This window comes from Pezoporus wallicus, unplaced genomic scaffold (genome assembly GCF_028554395.1).
Source record: "Pezoporus wallicus isolate ANWC-B61680 ecotype Strahan unplaced genomic scaffold, APGP_CSIRO_Pwel_v1 contig_2492, whole genome shotgun sequence".
Classification (NCBI taxonomy): Eukaryota; Metazoa; Chordata; class Aves; order Psittaciformes; family Psittacidae; genus Pezoporus; species Pezoporus wallicus.
Genome location: NW_026637796.1, coordinates 2,588,679 through 2,608,311, shown reverse-complemented (window position 1 = coordinate 2,608,311; position 19,633 = coordinate 2,588,679). Strand labels below are relative to the sequence as shown.

Sequence of the window (19,633 nt, the reverse complement as noted above, 5' to 3'; positions counted from 1 at the left end):
GTAGATACCATTACATTATTCTGTAATTATACCAACAATAACAATCATACCTTGAAGCTTCTAGACAAAGCCTCACTGTACCACGAGGCAGCATTACTTGCTTCCCCCAGGCACAAAGACTGAGAAAGCAAGCCCCGTGCATGCTTTTGTGCAGAGTGAAGAGAGGCAGAATTTATGGCCACCACCCTGCTGTCCGCAGCAAGAGTCAGGACACTGACTACTCTTCCAGGTATTTACTGAGAGCAAAGACTCTATGTCAGAGGGAGGCTTTGTAGTTGTTAGATGTGCAGGGTCAAAACTATCTCTCCACCCCACCCTTTCGTAACAGGTTTACGGTGTTGGTGGGCCTTGAAGGTAGATGTATGAAGCTGTCGGGCGTAGCTGCGGTGCAGTTGCTCTTCTCCAGCTGCTGTGTAGATGTGTAGTCTGGCTCCATTCTTTAACTGCTTTGCTTGTTTCATCCAGGGTAAATAATATGTACAAGTCCTTACTGTCAGAATACACCTTGAGTACCTTTAAGCTTTCATTTACTCTTAATTATGTCTCTGAAACAGTAAACCATAGCTGTCAGGAAGTTAATATGACAAACTCTTCAATCCTGGTAAGGCGATGGGCCCTACCGATGCTGAACTTTCCTTTTGGAAGGAATTCTTCCCTTGGATATTGGATCATAAAGGCAAAGTTCATTTTTTTTCTGGCTGTCTTCACTGGACATAGCAAAACGCTGAAGGACTCTGCCTGGACTTCACCTTCCACCTGTCCTTATTTGCATACAAAACCCAATTGCTTCATTTGTCTTTCTGAAGTACAGGGTGTGGGCAAAATTTTATCAAAAGCCATGTCTTGTTTGGACAAGTTGGGCTGACTTGGCAGAGATCCACAGGGTGGAGTGAATGGGAGGAGGCAAGAAAGTAAAACTGGGTGGCTTGTTAGCAGAAAAAGAGAGGGAGAGCAAAAAAAAAGAGAGGGTGGAATGTTTGCCTACCAGATTGTAGTTAATTATTTAGTTTCAGATTGCATGCATTTTAAATTCTTCTAACCCACATGAAAAAAAAACCTTTAATGCAGAACAGTTTATCTAATAACATGAAAGACAAAGGCCCTTATTTTTTCATACACTTAAAATGAATGTATTGTTGTCCCCTCACTGTTTTCTCCAGGGTACCTCAGGAATGAGATTTGGTATTTTGATTTTCCAGAAATTAGTTGTATTTACTAAACAATCTGTGGGCTTCCAAACAAGTACATTGTGAAATCAGTGTGTAAAGTAGAACCCAACTGTTTTTTCATTCCTCTGTAGTAGAAACAGATAAGACTGTTTACCTTCCGTGTTGCCCCCTTCTCAGATGTTTAGGAGAGAGAGCTGGGAGGTTTTGAGTTAGTAGGCATGATTTTACAAATAGCCTAGGAAAAACTACTGACAACTTAGTAGAATTAGCATACTTTATTTGTGTGTGCGTTGGGTGTGCATGTAGTTACTTGTGAGTGTGGTCCAAGCAATCAATTTGGAGCATTATTTTTAAATACAAAGAGAATTGTTTAGTGAGTTTGTTTGCAGCCTTCAGGAAGTGTATTTCTGAGCTAAACTTTAAATGCCAGACCCAAAGCTAGGTGGTTTATACTGACTCTATAGCAACTCCACCGGTTTCCACCAAATAAGAATCTGACCCTCTCCTCTGGGCCAACATTGTATATTAGTTATTTTTGCTTTCTTGAAAATTGGTTTCCAGTCTCTATCAATGGGGAAAAGAAACGCTTAAAAGTAACATGATAAAGAAGTGCTAGATTTCTGTACTATGATGCAGCAATAAAAGTTAACATTTTCTTTTGCTATTCTTCGATGACTACACCTGAGAAAGACTGGGAATTACTTTTCACTTTTATTTCGTGCAGAACACTTTATGTTATCTATGTCAGTCTAACTCCTACACAGTAATTTAAAGCTCTCTCAGGAAACACTCAAATGTGTAGCATGACAGTGAAATGTGTATCAACTGTCTTTCACACATTTGCTTTGGAGTAAAAAGTGAAAAGGAGTAACTTAAACTGAAGAAAATAAATCTTAAAACAGCAATGGCAAAAAGAATAGCCTGGAGCATGACTGCTTATGTAGAACAAACTCCTTCCTTCTCTTTCTTTCCTCTCTTCTCCTCCTTTCTTTTCCTCTGTTCTTTCACCTCTTCCTTCACTGAAGTGCAGATTGGTATGTCACTTTATCTATGCACATGCAAACTGAAAATTGGAACTTTCTGGAAACCTAAAAGCAAGTGATTCCAAATTCTAATCTGAGAAGCTACGTTTTACTGTAAACGCTTTTATGTCTGAAAGGACAACTTCTTTCCTGTTTTCACAGTGCATATATATATATGTAGGAACATGTGTGAAATGTACTTCATGCATAGATATGTGGATGTGTTTCTGGGAAGACAGTCTTCTGAAACATTTGTTCAAGCTATGTGAAGCATTAAAAACCTGTAAAATCAACCGTTCAAAGAAGAGCAGTATAATCAATGACCTTCTCTCAAACATACTTAAAGTATTAAATTAAAAATTTACAGAATTATCACAACTTTTAGCAAATAGTGCCATCTTATTCAGCTGCTTCTAAAATAAAACTTTGTTAAGTTTAAGCTAGAAATTGCATTGAGCTGCTGGGTTTGTTTCACCTTTTTCTTTTTTTTCGCAGTTTGGTTCTCTCAGGTCTTTGACCTTTGTAAAAAGGAGGAAGATACTTTAATTTACTTGTGATACTTGTTTGTTTCCATTATTCAAAATGTACACTGTGGTAATGTGTTTCCAAAAGTCTTTCAGCTTTATTCATATACCTTCATAATTAATGATAGACTTGTAACAACTTGTGCCATCTTTCTCTGGCAGCTCTTAACAAATTCTTATCTATAAGTACACAGGATTGTTAATTGTAAAATTGTTCATTAGTGCGGGCTTATTACAATTGTTTTAATTTGAGCAGGTACATCGTGAAATTTTCATTTAAATTTCTGGAAGAATTTTCCAGCCACAGCTACAGATCTGCTGTTGAGCCTGCAGCCTTATTCCGCGGGGTGAAATTGGATGATGTGCTCTGGCTGTATTCGTTTCTTTCCAGTGCCATCTACTGGTCAAAATTGATTTTATGTATTTCTTATTTTTTTTAAATAAGCTAGAATTGGACAAGTGAGGTTGAACACAGTGTAGAGAAGACAATTAAAGCTGCACAGAATACAACCAGGTCTTTTGAAGAGCTTTTCTTTTGCATAGTGAGCACAAGTCGTTACTGAATTGTCAGTAAATCTGTTATCTCAGGGAAATAACTGATGTATCTTTTAATAAGTCATTGCAGTATGTTGAATTTACCTCTCCAGTACGTTAGTCCTGGATTTTAATCTTTCTTTTGTGTTGATTTCAATGTCAATGTATGTGAAAGTTTCAGCTTCCCTATTGGAACTCTTATCCTCTCCAGAATCAGTTCAGTTTGTTTATATAAGATAGCTCTGAAGTTGTAATGCTGGTGAGAAATGCCTAGTCTAGACTGCGATATCCTTACACACTGACAGTAGTGAAAGTGACAATTCTGTGATCTTGGTATGCTGACATGCACAATAAAAATACAAATTCACTTCCATTAAGGTGAGCAGATGTCCCTTTGTTTCAATAGCAGTTGAGAGAACAAACAACAAAAACACTTAAATGAAGCCCTGTCAAATATTTAAGATGCTATTTAGAGATGGGTAAATATTCACATTCGTCTGACAAAATAGTACTTTCTCTACAGAAGTTGCCTAGGGGATTTCCTGTAGCTTTCTAACAGCTTGTCTTTCCCCTGCAGGCCAGGACATCAGAGACATCAGAATAGGGAAATAAAAAAGATGCTAATGTTTGACCCAGTCCCAATCAAACAAGAAGCCATGGAGCCTGTTTCAGTGGTAAGACTTTTATAATACATTAGCTTTTGTAATGACTCCACAGTTTTTCCACCTTTGAATGAATCCTAAGACTTCTCTTAAGCTTTGAGTTAGCTTAGGAAAGTCTGTGAAGCTGTATTTTGCTCTTAGGGCAACAGAATTCACATTCTAGGAAAACTTTTTCTGTAGTTTTTGAACATACTGCCCCTAAATGACGTACCCCATTACCTCTTCTGGTGTCCTCATACCCAGAGCAGAGGAGATAATATCCAAGTTATCTCAGCCGTTGCAGTGCAAATATGATCTCTGTAGTTCATAGAGCTGATGGAGGTAGGTTGAAATTAAGTTACCAGACTTCACAGTGAAGTGGCAAGAGCCTGTGTTTTTAATGTTACTCCTTTGAACTAAATGAACAGCTTCTCACCGTCTCCTTTTCTGTTTCTCTCTCGGTCTAGACAGCGTGCTTGGGGCTAACTCTGTGTTCAGAACAGCAGAAAATTAATCCTGAACAAAAAAAGAATGGTTTTGGTTGTTTGGTGGTTTTGGTTTTTTGGTTTTTTTTTTTTTTGTTTCGCTGGGCAGGATGGGTGCAACACGTGAACAGATGAGAGCCAGGGCAGTAGAGGAGGAATGGGGAAAAAAGGGGATGGGGGGACTTTTTAATTGGTTTAATTTTCTGTCAACTTGGTATGTAGGGTCATCTCAGAGGAGTCTGACAAGAAGAGTAGCAGGAACATGTAGCTGGGGTTGAGACAGTGGGAATTGTGATGATTTAGGCTGCCAGGGAAATAGAGCCTCAGGAAGCAGTTTCATGTGTACTTCACCTATTCAACTGCTGGCTGCTGCTGAAAAGCAAGGTTCAGGCTTTTTTTCCTCCTTTCCAGCTTTGTGTCTCCTTTGTATGACATGAAGCAATTGTGTGGCCACAGAGTGATCTGGATCCTTTGGATCAGCTCATTTAATGGTCAGAATTGCTAACCCACCAAAAATACCCTTATTTTTTGTCAGATCAGGAAGCTGATCTGACTTAATTCTGTGCAGCCGCTCAATGCTGGAGCAAGGGGAGGACAAGGGAATGAGACCGCCCCTTTCAGCAGCCTCTGCAATAAGATCAGGTTAAGTGCAACATGAAACCACACCCCTAAGAGGCTGATCAATTAAAAGGGTAAAGTCAGTGTGCATAAATAGAGCACGTTAAACTCATGTGGTGGATGGCATCTTCCAGTGATGCTTCCTGTTTTATTTAAAATGTGGAGTAATTGTCATCAATTTAAATGCATCTGTAAGCAGTCTGTTTTCTTCAGTGCTATTAATAACACTTTTTGAGAGTTAAGTATATGTGCATTTTAAAGTTGCAGTATGGTTTCCATAGGGTTTATTTACTTGAGAGGCATGATCTATCACTAAGAGTGTGACAAATTACAGTATATGGGTCAAGAAAGAGCCTTAGTATTGGACAGTCTGTCACTTCAATCACAATTATTGCATAACTTGATTAAGATTAGTGGTGATAACCTACAATTATCTAAGGGTATTTAATGGTATCTATCAAAGGCAGAAAATGGGCCACTTTTACAACAGTGTCATTATGCAAACAACAAGAAATCATTATAGAGACACTGCAGGCTGTCTTTTGTACACGTGTGCCTTCATCTCCCAAAGAAGGTTCTGTAGTGGCTTGGATAATGCACATGAGAGACAGAAGATCCTGCCCCTATACAGCTGTGTGCTTCTGTGAGATGGGACAGGGTTGATCCTTCAACAGGCTGACCAGGAGAGGAGTGAGCAGTCTTCCCCAGACAGCAGATGCAGGAAGAGCTGCAGTGGGAAGAACAAGGCAACATTTCTGAGCCAAGTGCACTGCAAGGCTTATTGTATACCACATACTTCTTGCAGAGGTGTAGTACCTTCCATGCGTTGGACCTCTGGAGTCATCTTGGGTGTTCTTATAACTCAGTGTCATCACTGTGACCAGCCATTGGGGGACTATTCAGAGCATTTTACCAGATCAGTATGATTTCCTGTTTGTTATTGCATAATGAAAAAAAAAAAGCAGGAAAGGAAAAGCAGAAATTCCAGAGGAAAGGACATTTTTTGAGCAAGGTCCCTGTCATGGAGATTACCCTAGTTTCCCTTAGGCTGACAGCTTGTGTACACACACAGGCTGTTCAGCCCCAAGCCCTCGAGGTCCTGGCTTCCCCAGCATTTCTTGGTCTTGAAGCTTCCTTGGAGCCCTTGCCACCACAGCTTCCCAGCAGAAACTACTCTGGAGACACCTTTAAAGGGAGGAATCATGGTGTGTAGAGAACATAGGAAAAGATAGCAGCCACTGTGTTAGTTTTCTTGACCTTCTTTTCAGGAGGTGGAAGGTAAGAGAAACTGTTAGTGTGATGTTTTGGAGGTGCTGAGCATAGCATTCATTTCTCTGCGGGCTGACATAACCCAGAAATCTAAAATCAAGATTTATTTGTATTGTATCTTTCGCTCTGATAGTATCATTACGAAAAAACTAAGCCCCTTGAGAATTATTCATTATTTTAGCTGAGCATACACTGTCCATAGATATAAAATCTGTCTTTAAAAAAATCCTGCTGGTTGGGATGGGAGAAGGAAACAAATTATAGTTTTGACACTACTGTATTTCAGGGCGTGTGACTGAAAGGATTAACTATACTTCTCAGATGACTGAAGCTCGCACCCACAGTATTTCATCATTCTACCAACAGCTCATGCTATTTACTGAATTATCGAACACATCTTGTGATAGTTCTTAATGAGCTACTGACAAAGTCATCTGAGCCCTACCTAAATACTTGCTGCAAGGACTTTTTAAACATTTGGACTAAAACCAGTTGCCATTTAGTGAAAGAAGTTGCTTTTTGATTACGGTTTTTTGATTACGGTTTTGATTAACGGTGTTACGGTTTCTCTTTGAATTGAAACAATCAGCCTTTCTCTGTGTTTCCATCAGTCCTGCAACTGTTTGTTTTACCTGTTTTTAAAGATAGCTGTGTGCTACATGAGGAGTTGAGCTCTTAAGTAGTGTATTGGAATACAAATTTTATGTGGTGAGAATGTTTTTTTGTGTATTAGCTATTGTTTGGATTAAATACAGTTCATCCTCTTACATGATACTGATTCAGCAAATGGTGTAAGTAGGTAAGCAGGTTCTTCACCTGTTTATGTTTTTTTAAGAGGCTGGCTAAATTTTAAAGTTAAATTCGTAGGGTTATGTAGTTTATAAAAGACTTGGTGAATTGCTTCAAAATCTGTTTGCCTGTACAACAGAGATGGTGTTTCACTGGGGAAGTATAATTGAATTTAGCAAATTATATCAGGTAAGTGCTTGATACTGTTTCCTAGTGGAAGCAGCGGCCTTCTGGGTGCTGATAGATGTGCTTGTGACATGTGTGTCCAGTCATTATCATTGATAGATTGTCAAGAGAAAAAGCATGGCGATTCTCTCTTTTGGATTTATCGGTTTAATTGTATGAGCCACATGGATATGACTCAAAAATATCAGAAGTTCCTTTGATTTATTTTCCAGTTTCTTTGTGACTTCAGTACTCTGGATTTTATTATGGACAAACAGCTAGGAAAGGTAAATTAATTGCTTTGTAAGACCCAAAGAGGGAAAGTGATGATGGCAAACATAAAACAAGAGCTAGATGGAGACTGTAAAGGAATGTCTGTTGAAATACAATCCTGCATTTTTGTGGTGATCTACCACAGTGACATGCCATTCTGCACAGGGATGTTTAAGAAAGCAGAATTTACAGGGAAGAGGGAATTTATTGGTTTTTTTTTTAAATCTAAGTCAGACCAAACTCCTGCATACACTGTTAATTCCCACAGTAGAAATCCAAGGAAAATGTATGAGCTTAAATATTTTAGGCAAATAAAAGAACTACACTAAATTTTCAATTGTTCCACCAGAATACTTGACATAAGTTCTAGAACAGGTGAGAAAAGACTTCTTCTGCGGGCTATGAAGTAAGTCCTGCTTCCTGCAGTTGGTGGTATTTAGAAAACCAGAGATAGTTGGGCTTTTTTTGGTTTGTGGTTGATAATGCCTCCCTATTTACATGGAAGTGTGAAGTCTTCCTTATTTTCCCATCCTATATGCCCGGTGGGATACTTCCCTGGCAAAGAAAGGGAAAGTGACTTACCAAATTTGAAAACAGTCAACCTCATGGCAATTGCTGTGTCCCAAGGGTCTAGAAACAGAACCTTTGCTATGCTAAAAGATACAGGAAGCTCAGCTTCAGAACCAGGGCATAGATCTAAGTGTGACTTAACTCCAGACAAACAAGATTTCAATCACATTTCATTGCCAGTGAAGCAAAACTTTTCCACCAAACAGCGTCTTGACTGACAGCAGACAGTTGCCTTTTCATTGTTCTATCATCCTTCTCAACTTTTTCACCCTTTTTCTTCCCAATACAGATAATTTGTCACACTGCATTTTTCTATCACAACTTTTATCTGCAGTTCAGACAGAAACAGCAATTCAGATCACAGGAGGAGTTTAGGAAAATGATTTAGTTTCCCCAGACTGAGAGAAAAATTAGCTGCTGTTAAATCTGTGCCAGACTTCTATGCAAAATAATGCAAGGCATATGGGGTAGAATACCGAGTCCCTAAAATACTCAAGTATGTCCTGCTTGTCTAAACATGCTTTACTTAACTGTTCTAGTTTACATTTCTCTGCCCAACATTTTAATAGTTTGATATTTTTTCAACACATCCAGTGTTACTTGAAGACTTGAAAGAGGATAACTGTTTGTGTAGAAAAGCTACAGGTTGGAGATGGTTCATTCTTTAATAGACCCATTGCCCAAATCACTAAGATTTAAATTGCAATGTCTTTTTCCTTTCTAGTATTCTTGCAATGGAAGAAATGTTTGTAGGTAGTGACCTTGTGATCATCCCTGGCAAACCTGCAGCACTATAAATGCACTGATGCTGAATGGTGAAACACTTGGTTTATTGAAGCTGGGTAGACTTTGTACTGTAAACCAATAAATGACAATTTTAACAGAAGTATTTAATATCTCCTAAGTGTTTAAACTTTGATCTTTTTGCCTATGCCCGTAACTTGGTCAGATTTAGTAGATATTAAATACTGTTAAATATTAAACTCTATCAATATGCAGTTGCCTTCATCACTTAGAATGCTAATAATTTCATTGCTTACCTCAGCAGTGGTGGCAAATCTGTAGAACTTACTTTAGCCAGCACAGCTTGCAATAATTGAATTTTAATACAATTTTGAGGAACCGGTTACAAAGATGAACATTGGTATAGATGGAATTTGTAAGACTAGTCAGAAAGAGAATAAATAAAAGTTTCAGAGGTTTTAATGTAATATTTACTGTTTCAAGATTAATCACCATTGTATATGCTTCTTTACTTGAGCACTTTATGGAATAGGTGACTCAGCTTTGTTGTTTTACCATAGTGTTATGAATGCAGCAGGAAAATGTAATATTTTCTAAACTCACTGTTTCAAACAGTAACTGAGAAGAAGAAAAATGCATTTGGGTCATTTTGCAAAAATATTTTTAGTTAACATTGACATTTAAAATCAACTGACTGGCTCTCATAGGGAAGGCAGTTGGGAAAGCAGGAAGATGTATTGCTACAGGTTTTCATTACTGCTACAGGTTTCATCCCAGGAAAAAATAATTGAAATGTCATGGAAATGATTGTATAAAAATATAATGGGTTTATATTTCTGATCTCTTTCACTTTCTACCATGTGAATTTTTTTTTTTTTTTTAAACCCCCTCATCAGAGTCTTTTTGGTGCCAAAGGTTTTTCACATTAGTGCAAAACTGCTGAGCCTTAATGTGAATTCTTACTTACCTGGGATCCAAAGACAGCATTTTATTTCAAAAAATTTACAACATCTAAAGGCTAAGAAACTGTGGATTGCATTTCCTATGGGTATCTCCTGTGTTAGAATTGGTTTCCATTGTAAGTTACCTGTTACTAAACAACCCCAGCTTTCAGCTGAGTTTCAAATGCAAAACTGATCTGGATGGTTGTTTAATAACACTGTACTCTGCCATGAATGGAAATACTTTCTGGTTTGCAAAAATTACTGCCACTAAAATGTGGAGATTGTCACATAGGTCAGGATTAGCCTTCCGGTTTGTATTATCTTGTAGAGAGAACTGATAGCTATCACTAACAAGAACATTCTTCAAGCACACCAAATGTTTATCCTCGTAGTAGTTTTATAAAATCAGACTGGCTGGTTAGCTGCTTTATTCCTTTAAGAAGAAAAAAAAGGGAGGACAGTGTTTAAAATTTACCTTTTGTACTCTCGGGTTTCTCACCTATTGCTTACGTAGTGCAGCTGTGTATTTTTCGTTGCTTGTAGGGTTCAGATACAAAACTTCTTGCTTTAGTGATGATTGTTTACCAATTACACTGTTGATTGGGACCCATTGCTTGCAATTCTAAGTCAAATTTAACTCCTGTTTTGCTTGGCTTCATGATCCTTGGTATATAGTTATATTCTGACATAGCACCATGTATCTCCCTGGTCAGTTAAGTGGTGTGCAGCTTAGTATATAAAAAACAGTTTTTAAGGGAGAAAGAGTTGAGTAAGCCTTGAGGATTTGTTTTCATCATCTGTTCTATAGTGCTTCTGAAACAGTGAATCAGGACTTGAATAACTTCCCTTGTGTGAAATCTTAAGCTTTATTTAATTCACTTTTATTTAGAAAGTATACTGAAGTCCTTCCTTGAAACTCTCTCATTTTGCTCAGTTTTATTAACTGCCTTTCTTTTTCAGCAGTAATCGTGTGGGTTGATTTATTATTTTCTTTAATTCTTTTTCCACTACTTCTGACAGTCATACCCATCCAATTATATGGACCAAATGAAGCCAAACAAGTACAGCGTCATTTATTCTACACCGGGTATGTTGCACAATAAATTTTACTCAAGCCCTGAAGGACTATCAAATGGAATCCAGATGGAGCCAGTAGACCTTACGGTGAACAAACGGAGCTCACCACCTTCAACTGGAAGTTCTCCTTCCCCTCTAAAATTCCAGACTGTGCATAGGAGAACTTCACCTGGATTGACTCTGTCCTCACCCAGCTCACCTCTCAGTAAATTTACACCATCGCCCCCGGGAGTACAGCCTATTTCCATGCCAATAACCATCCCACCTGTAATGGCCGCTGCTCTTTCACGCCACGGACTGAGAAGCCCTGGAATACTCCCAGTTATACAGCCTGTTGTGGTCCAGCCAGTTCCTTTTATGTATGCTCCCCATCTTCAGCAGCCCATCATGGTGTCAACAGTTCTTGCAGATGAGATGGAAACTCCAAGTAGTATGCCAGGTTGGTGCTGTCAGAGTTTTCTTCTTGTACCATTTCATCTGGGAAAATAACTGTATATCCAAGCATTTTTTGTGTGTTTTTCAGATTCTAGGAAATGAAACATAATTCCTGTTATTCTAAACTATATAGGCATAGAATTTACTGTGTAAATATTTTATCAAACTTAATCAAAGTTGTATTCTGTTCTGATTTATACCTGCAAAAGCTGTTTATCTACTGAGATTTGGACTGATAAAAATGCTGGACTGATGAAAATGAACAGAATTGTTTTGAATTACAGTTCATCAGGAGATAGCCTAAAACTGGAAGATTTTGTACTTTAATATAAATTGTTGCACTAAATCTTGAGGTGGGGGATTTCTTTTGTTTTAACTACCGATGTTTACATATATTATTTCTTTAATTTTCTACGGTTCTGTAATGTTCCCTGCCTTCTCCCACCCTCCCCCATACAGTGCCTGTCATTGAGTCTTATGAGAAGCCTGTGCTGAAGAAGACAATCAAAGTAGAGCCAGGAAGTGAACCACAGAAGACTGACTTCTATCCTGAGCAAATGTCACCTCCAATGATGACCTCATTGTCTCCCCAGCAAGTAATGTTGCAAGAGTAAGTAGCTAACAGTAGTCCCAACATCAGCAGAATGAAGAGCAGTTCATTGCAACAGTTACCAGTTTTGAGGAGTAGGAGGGGGTGTTGCTGTGCTTTAGAAAATGTGATAAAATATAGAAAAACATCCTTTGCCCTCCACTGCCATTGTGAAATGCAATTTCAACTGTTTTTAACTCTCTTTAGCGATATGGGAGTTGTTACGTATCTATACTTTGCAACCCCCTAGATCTGCCATTTACATAATCTGTTTGTAAAGTAATGCTAGTCTCAGTCCTACAGTTCATTGAAGGTAGGGCTCTCCATATGCCAGTGATACCTGTTTATGTAAAACCAGCAGCAAACTGGAAAGAAGCTGTAAAGACATTTCCTATTGATCTCTGTGTTGCCTGAAATACCTTTCTCTGAAAAGATTCGTGTGACTTCCTTTTCTTGGAGGACTTGTCTTTTAATAACTTTTGGCTGTTCAGTGGAAAGAACCCCCTCAGGCCTACAAGTTTTGTATATATCCAGTGAAATTCCATGTTTACCTGAGGCCATTGTTCTGTGGGTGGGTTTTTTGGCAGCTCAAGTAGTTCCTGAAGTTTGCTTTCCTCCCAGCCACTTAGTTCCACCCCAGTACCAAGTCATTGTGCTGGTACAGCTACTACTGGGGCCACTGCATGAACTGGATCACAGATCTTAAGGCATTAGAACTCTTCTGTTTGCAGAAGGCGGAGCAAGGGCTAGAAAGAAGTGAGGTCTGGCCATATTATATTTGGAAATACAAAAAAATTCTCAGGAAATACGTAAGGAGCCATGGGCACCCTTCCTGTTTTCCTAGGGAAAATTCTGTCAACTTACCAAATCATAGGATGGCCTAGAGCCCACCTCATCCTTCAGCTGGCAGTGTTCTGGACAGGTATGTAGGCTGCTGGCATGGCTCTGGCAAGAGCTGAAGTTTGGAACTGAGCTGGGCTAATGGTACATGACCTAATACATACCATAATCCATTTCTGCCTTTTCTTCCTGCTAACCATCACCCTCAGAGCAGTTGTAGGAGACCTCACCGCCTAGAGTGGGAAAAAGGGCTCTAAGTCAGACTCCCAAAACCAGCGTGTGAGTGTGGAGAAAGCATGGAACAGGCAGTCTTCCGCACTTCCGTCACAAGTCAGCTGGTTCCTCCTGCTCATGACCATCCCAGGTTAGGAGGCACACCATGACTCCAGGGCTAACTACATTCTGTACAGCCATCTTGTGGGCACCCTTCCTTTGTTTCAGGTCTCTAATAACCAACTCAGATACAGCTTGTAGAGTGCATGCTCTTTGCAATTCAGCTAGTGGCCAGCTGGCTTTTATAAACTGTATGCTGTTTATTTAAAAGTAACCTTACATGTTTTATTACGGTAAACATAAAATAGTAAGCGAGGTGGTTACTTATCTTCTAATATGAGGTGGTTACTTATCTTCTGTAATGGACCTGCCACACAAGGGAGTCAGGTCTGTATGTACCTGGAACTAACTTCTGGTAGGTCAGGACTATCAAATGGTTCAGTTTACTTCTGTTCTTTGTTATAGGCCTCTTTAACAAGAGCAAACCAGTAAGTGCTGTTCCTTGCTGATACCACACCCTTCCTCTAGGGCTGAGACTTCTGCAGACTTGTCACCTGCATTAGTGACTTGCATTATTTCCCAATGAGTCCAGTTTCCACAGGAAACCCATCCGCTGAGCAAAGAACATAAAATTTGGTGTAACATGTAGGTAGTGTTGAATAGTCCATGTTCCCAAAGCGTCTCCTCTGCTTGCCCATGCAGAGCAGTAGGTTTATGGAGACCCTGTCCTGGGTAGTGGCTTGAATTGCCTCCTAGCTGTCCAGGAGAGCTGCAGTTCTCGCTGGTTCCTAAAGCCAGATCGTTCATGTTCTGTATTCACAAGAAGAAGTTTGTAAATTCTATCATTTAAAAAAAAAGGCAGACAAATCACACAAGTTGGAAGGTGAGACCTTTATAAAATTTCCTGTTATCTCACAGCTTCATCAGCCTCTCTGCATTCTGAGCTATGGTTTGGCAATGATTTTTTAGCATTTCTCATAGGTTCCAACTGCCCAAGGTGCACTAATAAGCTACAATAAAGGGACATAGGAAACTTTCAGTCTCACTTTTAAGTGACTAATCTAGCTTTAGTGTTAGTTTTAGGCATACACACACATATGTGTTTGTGTGTGTGTATATGATGGTGGTGGCATTTTTGTGGGATTGCTGGACTTTCTAGTATGTCTAATAATAGAAGTAACTGTGCAGTTATTTCTAAAATAAAACCTGAGGTAGTAATCTCTGACCAGATATCAGAAGCCTCATTAATATTGTATTTTGTTGCAAGTGCAAGTGTTGAAGCCTAACTTAAGCTGGCAACATAGTGTGGTCTGTTGATAAAGAAGGAGGAAATTGTAACATGATTTTTTGGAAGATAGATACTCTTATTGATTAAATAATGGCACTTAAATGGTTAGACTTACGTGAATTTGTATTTGGTTGTGTAAGAGGGAATGAAAGAATTAGAGCTGTGCTTTTATTATTGGCGCTTACTTCATTTACCTCTGATTTTTGACACTGCCTTAGCCATTTTTTAGAGCTGCCATGCCCTGCCTGGTTGTTGGTAACACTGTGTCTTGCCAGCCTCCTTTTCTCTAAAGGGAGAAGGAGAAAGAGACAAATCCTCAGCACTTTTTTTACACACTCTTAGATTGAAAACCATCACAAATCTTGTGCAGCCAGTGTCCTCTTTCTCCCTTTCTCCAGGTGTTACCATGTCCAGGACTAGCTTGTGCACACAGGCATTTAAATCAGATCTGTTTGCTCTCTTAAGCCAGAGCTTCCTCAAAAAGACTAGTATGCAACAGTGTTAAAATGGAGTATTGCTTTAGAGAAGCATTTCTTTGGAAGCTAAAAGCTTTCCTTTCTTATGTGAGAGTATGTACATCTGTGTCTAACATCACTGTCTGAGGTTTCCTGCCATTACAGTATTTTTAGCTAGATTTAGCATGCACTTGAAGAATGCATCACTCAACAGTCACAGAAACTCCGAAGGAAGAGGATTTGGCTACCAATTTGAAGCTTGTAACTCTAGTAAAAGAATAAATAACAGAATTTAACTTTACCCACATCAGTAATTCCCATCCTGCTGCTATGGAGAACAACAGGATTTTTTTTCTTGTTAAACCACGCACAGATTTTCTGTCTTTAGCATGTGCCCTTCATTTTGATGAGAGAAGTGGGTATTCAGCGTTTCTGAAAACTAGGCCCTAAAGGAACTTTATTTAAGTAACTGATATAACCTAGTGCATTATATAGTTATAAAATCTAATTTGATCAGTAAAGAAATGTGAAATACAGCAACTAGGGGAAAGATGGGAATTCGAGAAAGCTTATTTCTGTCACACGGAGGAGCTAGTTTTGCAACAAGGAATGGTAATACCTGCACATCATATACTAAGTTTCAATTAAAAGCTAAAAAATACATTAAAAGCACTGATACAGATCTGCTAATGGTTAGAAAAATGCAGCTACAAGATTTGTAATGCCACATACCATTTTGATGAACTTATTTATTTCCTTTTCTAACATTGACATGGAAGAAATAACCAAGGTTGTCCCTGGTTCTGCAGCAGGGGTGTTGTTCAAACCTGAATATCCACAACAACACCTGTTGAGAAGCTGGATGGGTTTGCACATGCGTGAATGTGTATAGTTCTGTCTCTTACAGGAGTCCATATGTAGTTGGTACATGTCTTACCTGCAGCGTACCTGTGGGCTTCAAAAGCAAAAACCAATGTTTGTGAAGGTGGAGGGACAACTGCAGACATCCTGTGGGTGTGCCACTCAGGCTGAACTCTGCTTTTAGGAATTGACGTCAGTGGTACAGGGAGGCCGCACCCTCCTGCCAGCACCAAACAGGAAACTCTTAATTACTCTCTAAAGGAGTGGCTGGAACAATAAAGACTGAGTTCTGCTTTGAAACCCTAAAGATACAATTTCTTTAATAATATGGAATAGCTGTTTCCAATTGCAAGCGAATTAGCTGCATTGGAAGGAAGAGGAAAAATTGTGAACAAATACAAGAAAAGTTCGCTATGAACTCAGTTTGAGAAATTTGACTCTGAAAAACAGGAATTTGAATGGTTTTTTCCTTTATAAGGTTAAAAAAAAAGCTAGGGAGTAGTAAAAATGGCTACATCATGCCATAAAGTGAGTAAACATTTTGAAACATTTCTGCTAGAATACACAAAATTTGCTAAACCCTCTTGAATTTTTCGACATGCATGTAATGTTGTTCTTTCTGCCAAGAGACAGAGGGGTAGTGAATAGAGAGCTCTGTCATGAATCATCTGAGCTGAGCTTTGCTGTGCTGAATGTTTCTCATTTTTAACATGCAGTTTGCCTTTGCAGGAATCACCCTTCAGTTATAGTTCAGCCAGGAAAGAGACCTTTACCTGTGGAATCTCCAGACACACAGAGAAAACGTAGAATACATCGATGTGATTATGAAGGCTGCAACAAAGTCTACACTAAAAGCTCCCATCTGAAAGCTCACAGAAGAACCCATACAGGTTTGAGCATTGCTATGCTTTCCTTTCATCAAGTCTATGGTAAAATGGTAGGCTACACTTTCAGTTTATGCTAATGGCCAGATGTAAATAAAATGAGAGAGGATGGATTTGGCATTGTTCTGAATGTAATTGTAGGCTGAGCAAAAGATGGAGGATGTAGCAGGAAAAATCTACAACAAGAGACTGTAAAGCCAAAGCAGGATCATGGTGTATGAGGGTATGCTTTACATTCACTGGCTCTTCGCTCATTTTTTGTCCAGTTGCTTGCAGATTGCTTAAATCTGCACACCCTGTAAACACCCTGTAAACACCAAATCAGTTCAAATTGCAGTACCTCACCTCTTACATGACTGTTAAATTTGACTGAGACTTCCATGGGAGTAACCCATTTGCAAAAGTCCAGACCATGTGCCAAATACAAACACATCTGCTTCATGTGGATGTGATAGCGCCTGGTTCAACAGTGCCTTTTCTGCGTGAGTGTTCCAGTAAACACATCCCCATCTCTGTTCTCTGTAGAAATACACATCTTGGCATTGCTGAATACATCAAAGTTTTTTACAAAGATACAGGACACTTTTAGGTAAAAGGGAGCCCCATTCGTGTCTGTCTTACATCAAGACAGCCCTTCAGCTGTTAGACAGCATGATGGTATTAAGGAGAAGGATCACATATTACAAAGTAATGGTTGAGAGAGGCTTTAAGTTGAGCTACTTGGTATAGTGGTGCCAGTTACTTACACTACAGTAACTTTAAGAGGTCACAAGTTCTCTGTCTGCTGTGCTGAATGGTAGCACCAGTCCTTTCCCCCAACTAATCTAGAATATGGTGTTCTGGTTTTGAAAATACTTGAACAAATGTGTAAACCTTCACACTTCTGGGCTTGGTGAGACAAACCAAGTGCTGATATGGCAAGGAGGGGAGCAGAGAGACAATAAAAAAATAAGTTGTGGCAGGAAGCAATTTTTGATCTGTTGCTTTCAACTAGACAGTTCCTAGCACTGAGTGCTGTGCAGCCTGGTGCTGCTTGGAGGGCGGCGTTTTGAGTAAGCATTAAAGTACTTGCTGAAATTTGACAAGGCAAGAGGATAAACCTGTCAGATATTTAACTGCTTTGTTTGTGTCTTAAATCCCCACTTCTGTGTTTCTTTCTCCAGGTGAAAAACCATACAAATGCACTTGGGAGGGCTGCACGTGGAAGTTTGCCCGTTCTGATGAACTAACGCGGCATTTCCGCAAGCATACCGGCATCAAACCTTTTCAGTGCCCAGACTGTGACCGTAGCTTTTCACGTTCAGACCACCTTGCTCTCCACAGAAAACGCCACATGCTAGTCTGAATGTCTTCTGTCCCTGACTCCTCTCACACTTCTTTTTTGTACACATGCATTTTATTTTGGATTCAGCTGGACTGAATCTCTGAGTTTATACCATTAAAAGCTTACCTATGGTCAGTAACAGAGGTTATCTAACCCTTCTATGTTCTTGCCACGGGTCAGACCTAAAGAATGTGAACACTTTTTGTTTTCTTTCTCCTGGGGATGCTAAGCAAACCCTTTCTGCAGACAGTATGTTTAAAGTATTCCATTGTGAATAAGGGAATTTGTAGACTAACAGATTTTGTTGGTTTCTTCATATATTCAACCCAGCATATACTGATAAAGTAGTAAATGTTTTGAATATTCAAAATGCTAGTCCTTGCCAGAGACTTTTATTTATGTGCCCTGTAAGGAATACAATCATTTTATGCTCAACAATGCAATGAATGGACTCTCCCAGCCATGTTGAGTTCTGCAACATGGTTGATGAAACAGTTCTAGAAAGAAACCTGATTTAGGAGTCCCCTCTGCCCAAACAGTGAATAACATCATAGAAATAAATCCAAGCAATGAAATTACTTTACAGACAGATTGAGTCATAGCATCATTTACCTCAATGAAGAAGAAAAATTGGCAGGAATTGCTCCATACATAATATTGTGCATCTAAACCAATGTCCTCTGTCCTCTGTATTATAGTGTAGTATATATCCTTGTTTTTATTGCATCATGCCCTGGTGGATTTGTTAAATGAAGACCTTGTGTGACACTGTATGTCTGGTTTCTGTGCAACTATATGGATGCAACACATGGTACTCTCCTATGATATGGCATTAAATGATACTCAAAGACACATACCACACCTCATTTCAGGGATATAGACTATCCTTGTGCGATCACTCCTCTACATTTCCTCTAAGTAATTTTCTCTCTTTGATGTACCTCAGAAAATAGCAATCGTTGCATCTAGAGTGCTCTGAACTGTATTGTGAGTGCCTGTTTAATACACTCAGTATGTAAATTATCTACAATACTTTTATGAGAAGATGGCATCAGATACGAAGTGCTTCTGATGATGAAGTTGAGTCGTGTATCTGCTTTGGATAAAAACATGCACCAAATCATCCATTTGATAACTGATTTGTGACTCTGGCAGTCTCTCAATGGTAGGCAGACAAAGCTTCCCCATGGATGTGTCTGTTGCATTAAAATATCACATCAGCGAATCTTAACTCCCAGCTCAGTTAGCAAACGCAACTTGATAGATAAAATAAACAACTCCAGCAACCTGCAGTTGACCTTAGAAATGTTCCTGTCTTTGGGAGCCCACTGAAAGAAGGTTTCTGTCTTTATTAGACTGCAGAGTTTGTGGCACTGCAAGGAAATGGGATGTATTTCTCTAGGGTCTTGCGCACCAGTGCGTTTTTCTTCTTTCCCCTACACAAGATAAACAGCGTATACTGAAGTCAGATTTCTGTTTCTTTTGGAAAAATCTGCTGGAAAATGGAGGGGTAAAGGGAAGAGGACTTTCATAAGACTTTCCAGGAGGAGTCAGGTGGAGTGTTCATCTGTGGGTGGGTGTATTGGAACAGGTATATATACATCCCATGAAGTTCAATGGCAAACAGATAATCCCGCAGATGGAAGAGTGTGAGTGCAGAGAGCCTTCCCTTGCTGATGGGAGTTTACCAAGTGTTGTGCTGACATCCACATGCCTGTAGAATTGAGGAGAGGATCTGTACTTCCAGAGAGGAACACTCCCACAGCGAGTGCTGTGACACACAAAGTATTGCTCCAGTTTAACAAATCTTACATGTGGGAACATGGAACTGGCAATTCTACTTAAAGCATAGAACGTGTG

At 39.3% G+C, this 19,633-nt stretch overlaps 1 protein-coding gene across 1 annotated transcript; it reads left to right on the top strand.

Moving 5' to 3' along the window:
• The first annotated feature begins 3,779 nt into the window (after positions 1-3,779).
• On the top strand, positions 3,780-18,356 carry KLF3 (KLF transcription factor 3). The gene is made up of 5 exons (XM_057407601.1): positions 3,780-3,923; positions 10,768-11,263; positions 11,719-11,869; positions 16,295-16,455; positions 17,613-18,356. The coding sequence occupies exons 1-5, from the start codon at positions 3,867-3,869 to the stop codon at positions 17,792-17,794; spliced, it is 1,047 nt and encodes a 348-aa protein (XP_057263584.1). The 5' UTR covers positions 3,780-3,866; the 3' UTR covers positions 17,795-18,356.
• Positions 18,357-19,633: the final 1,277 nt, after the last annotated feature.

Coding starts and splice junctions, on each gene's coding strand:
- KLF3 (XM_057407601.1), top strand. CDS start 3,867: ATGCTAATGTTTGACCCAGTCCCAATCAAACAAGAAGCCATGGAGCCT. Junction 11,264..11,718: donor AACTCCAAGTAGTATGCCAG/GTTGGTGCTGTC, acceptor TCCCCCATACAG/TGCCTGTCATTGAGTCTTAT. Junction 11,870..16,294: donor CAGCAAGTAATGTTGCAAGA/GTAAGTAGCTAA, acceptor TTGCCTTTGCAG/GAATCACCCTTCAGTTATAG.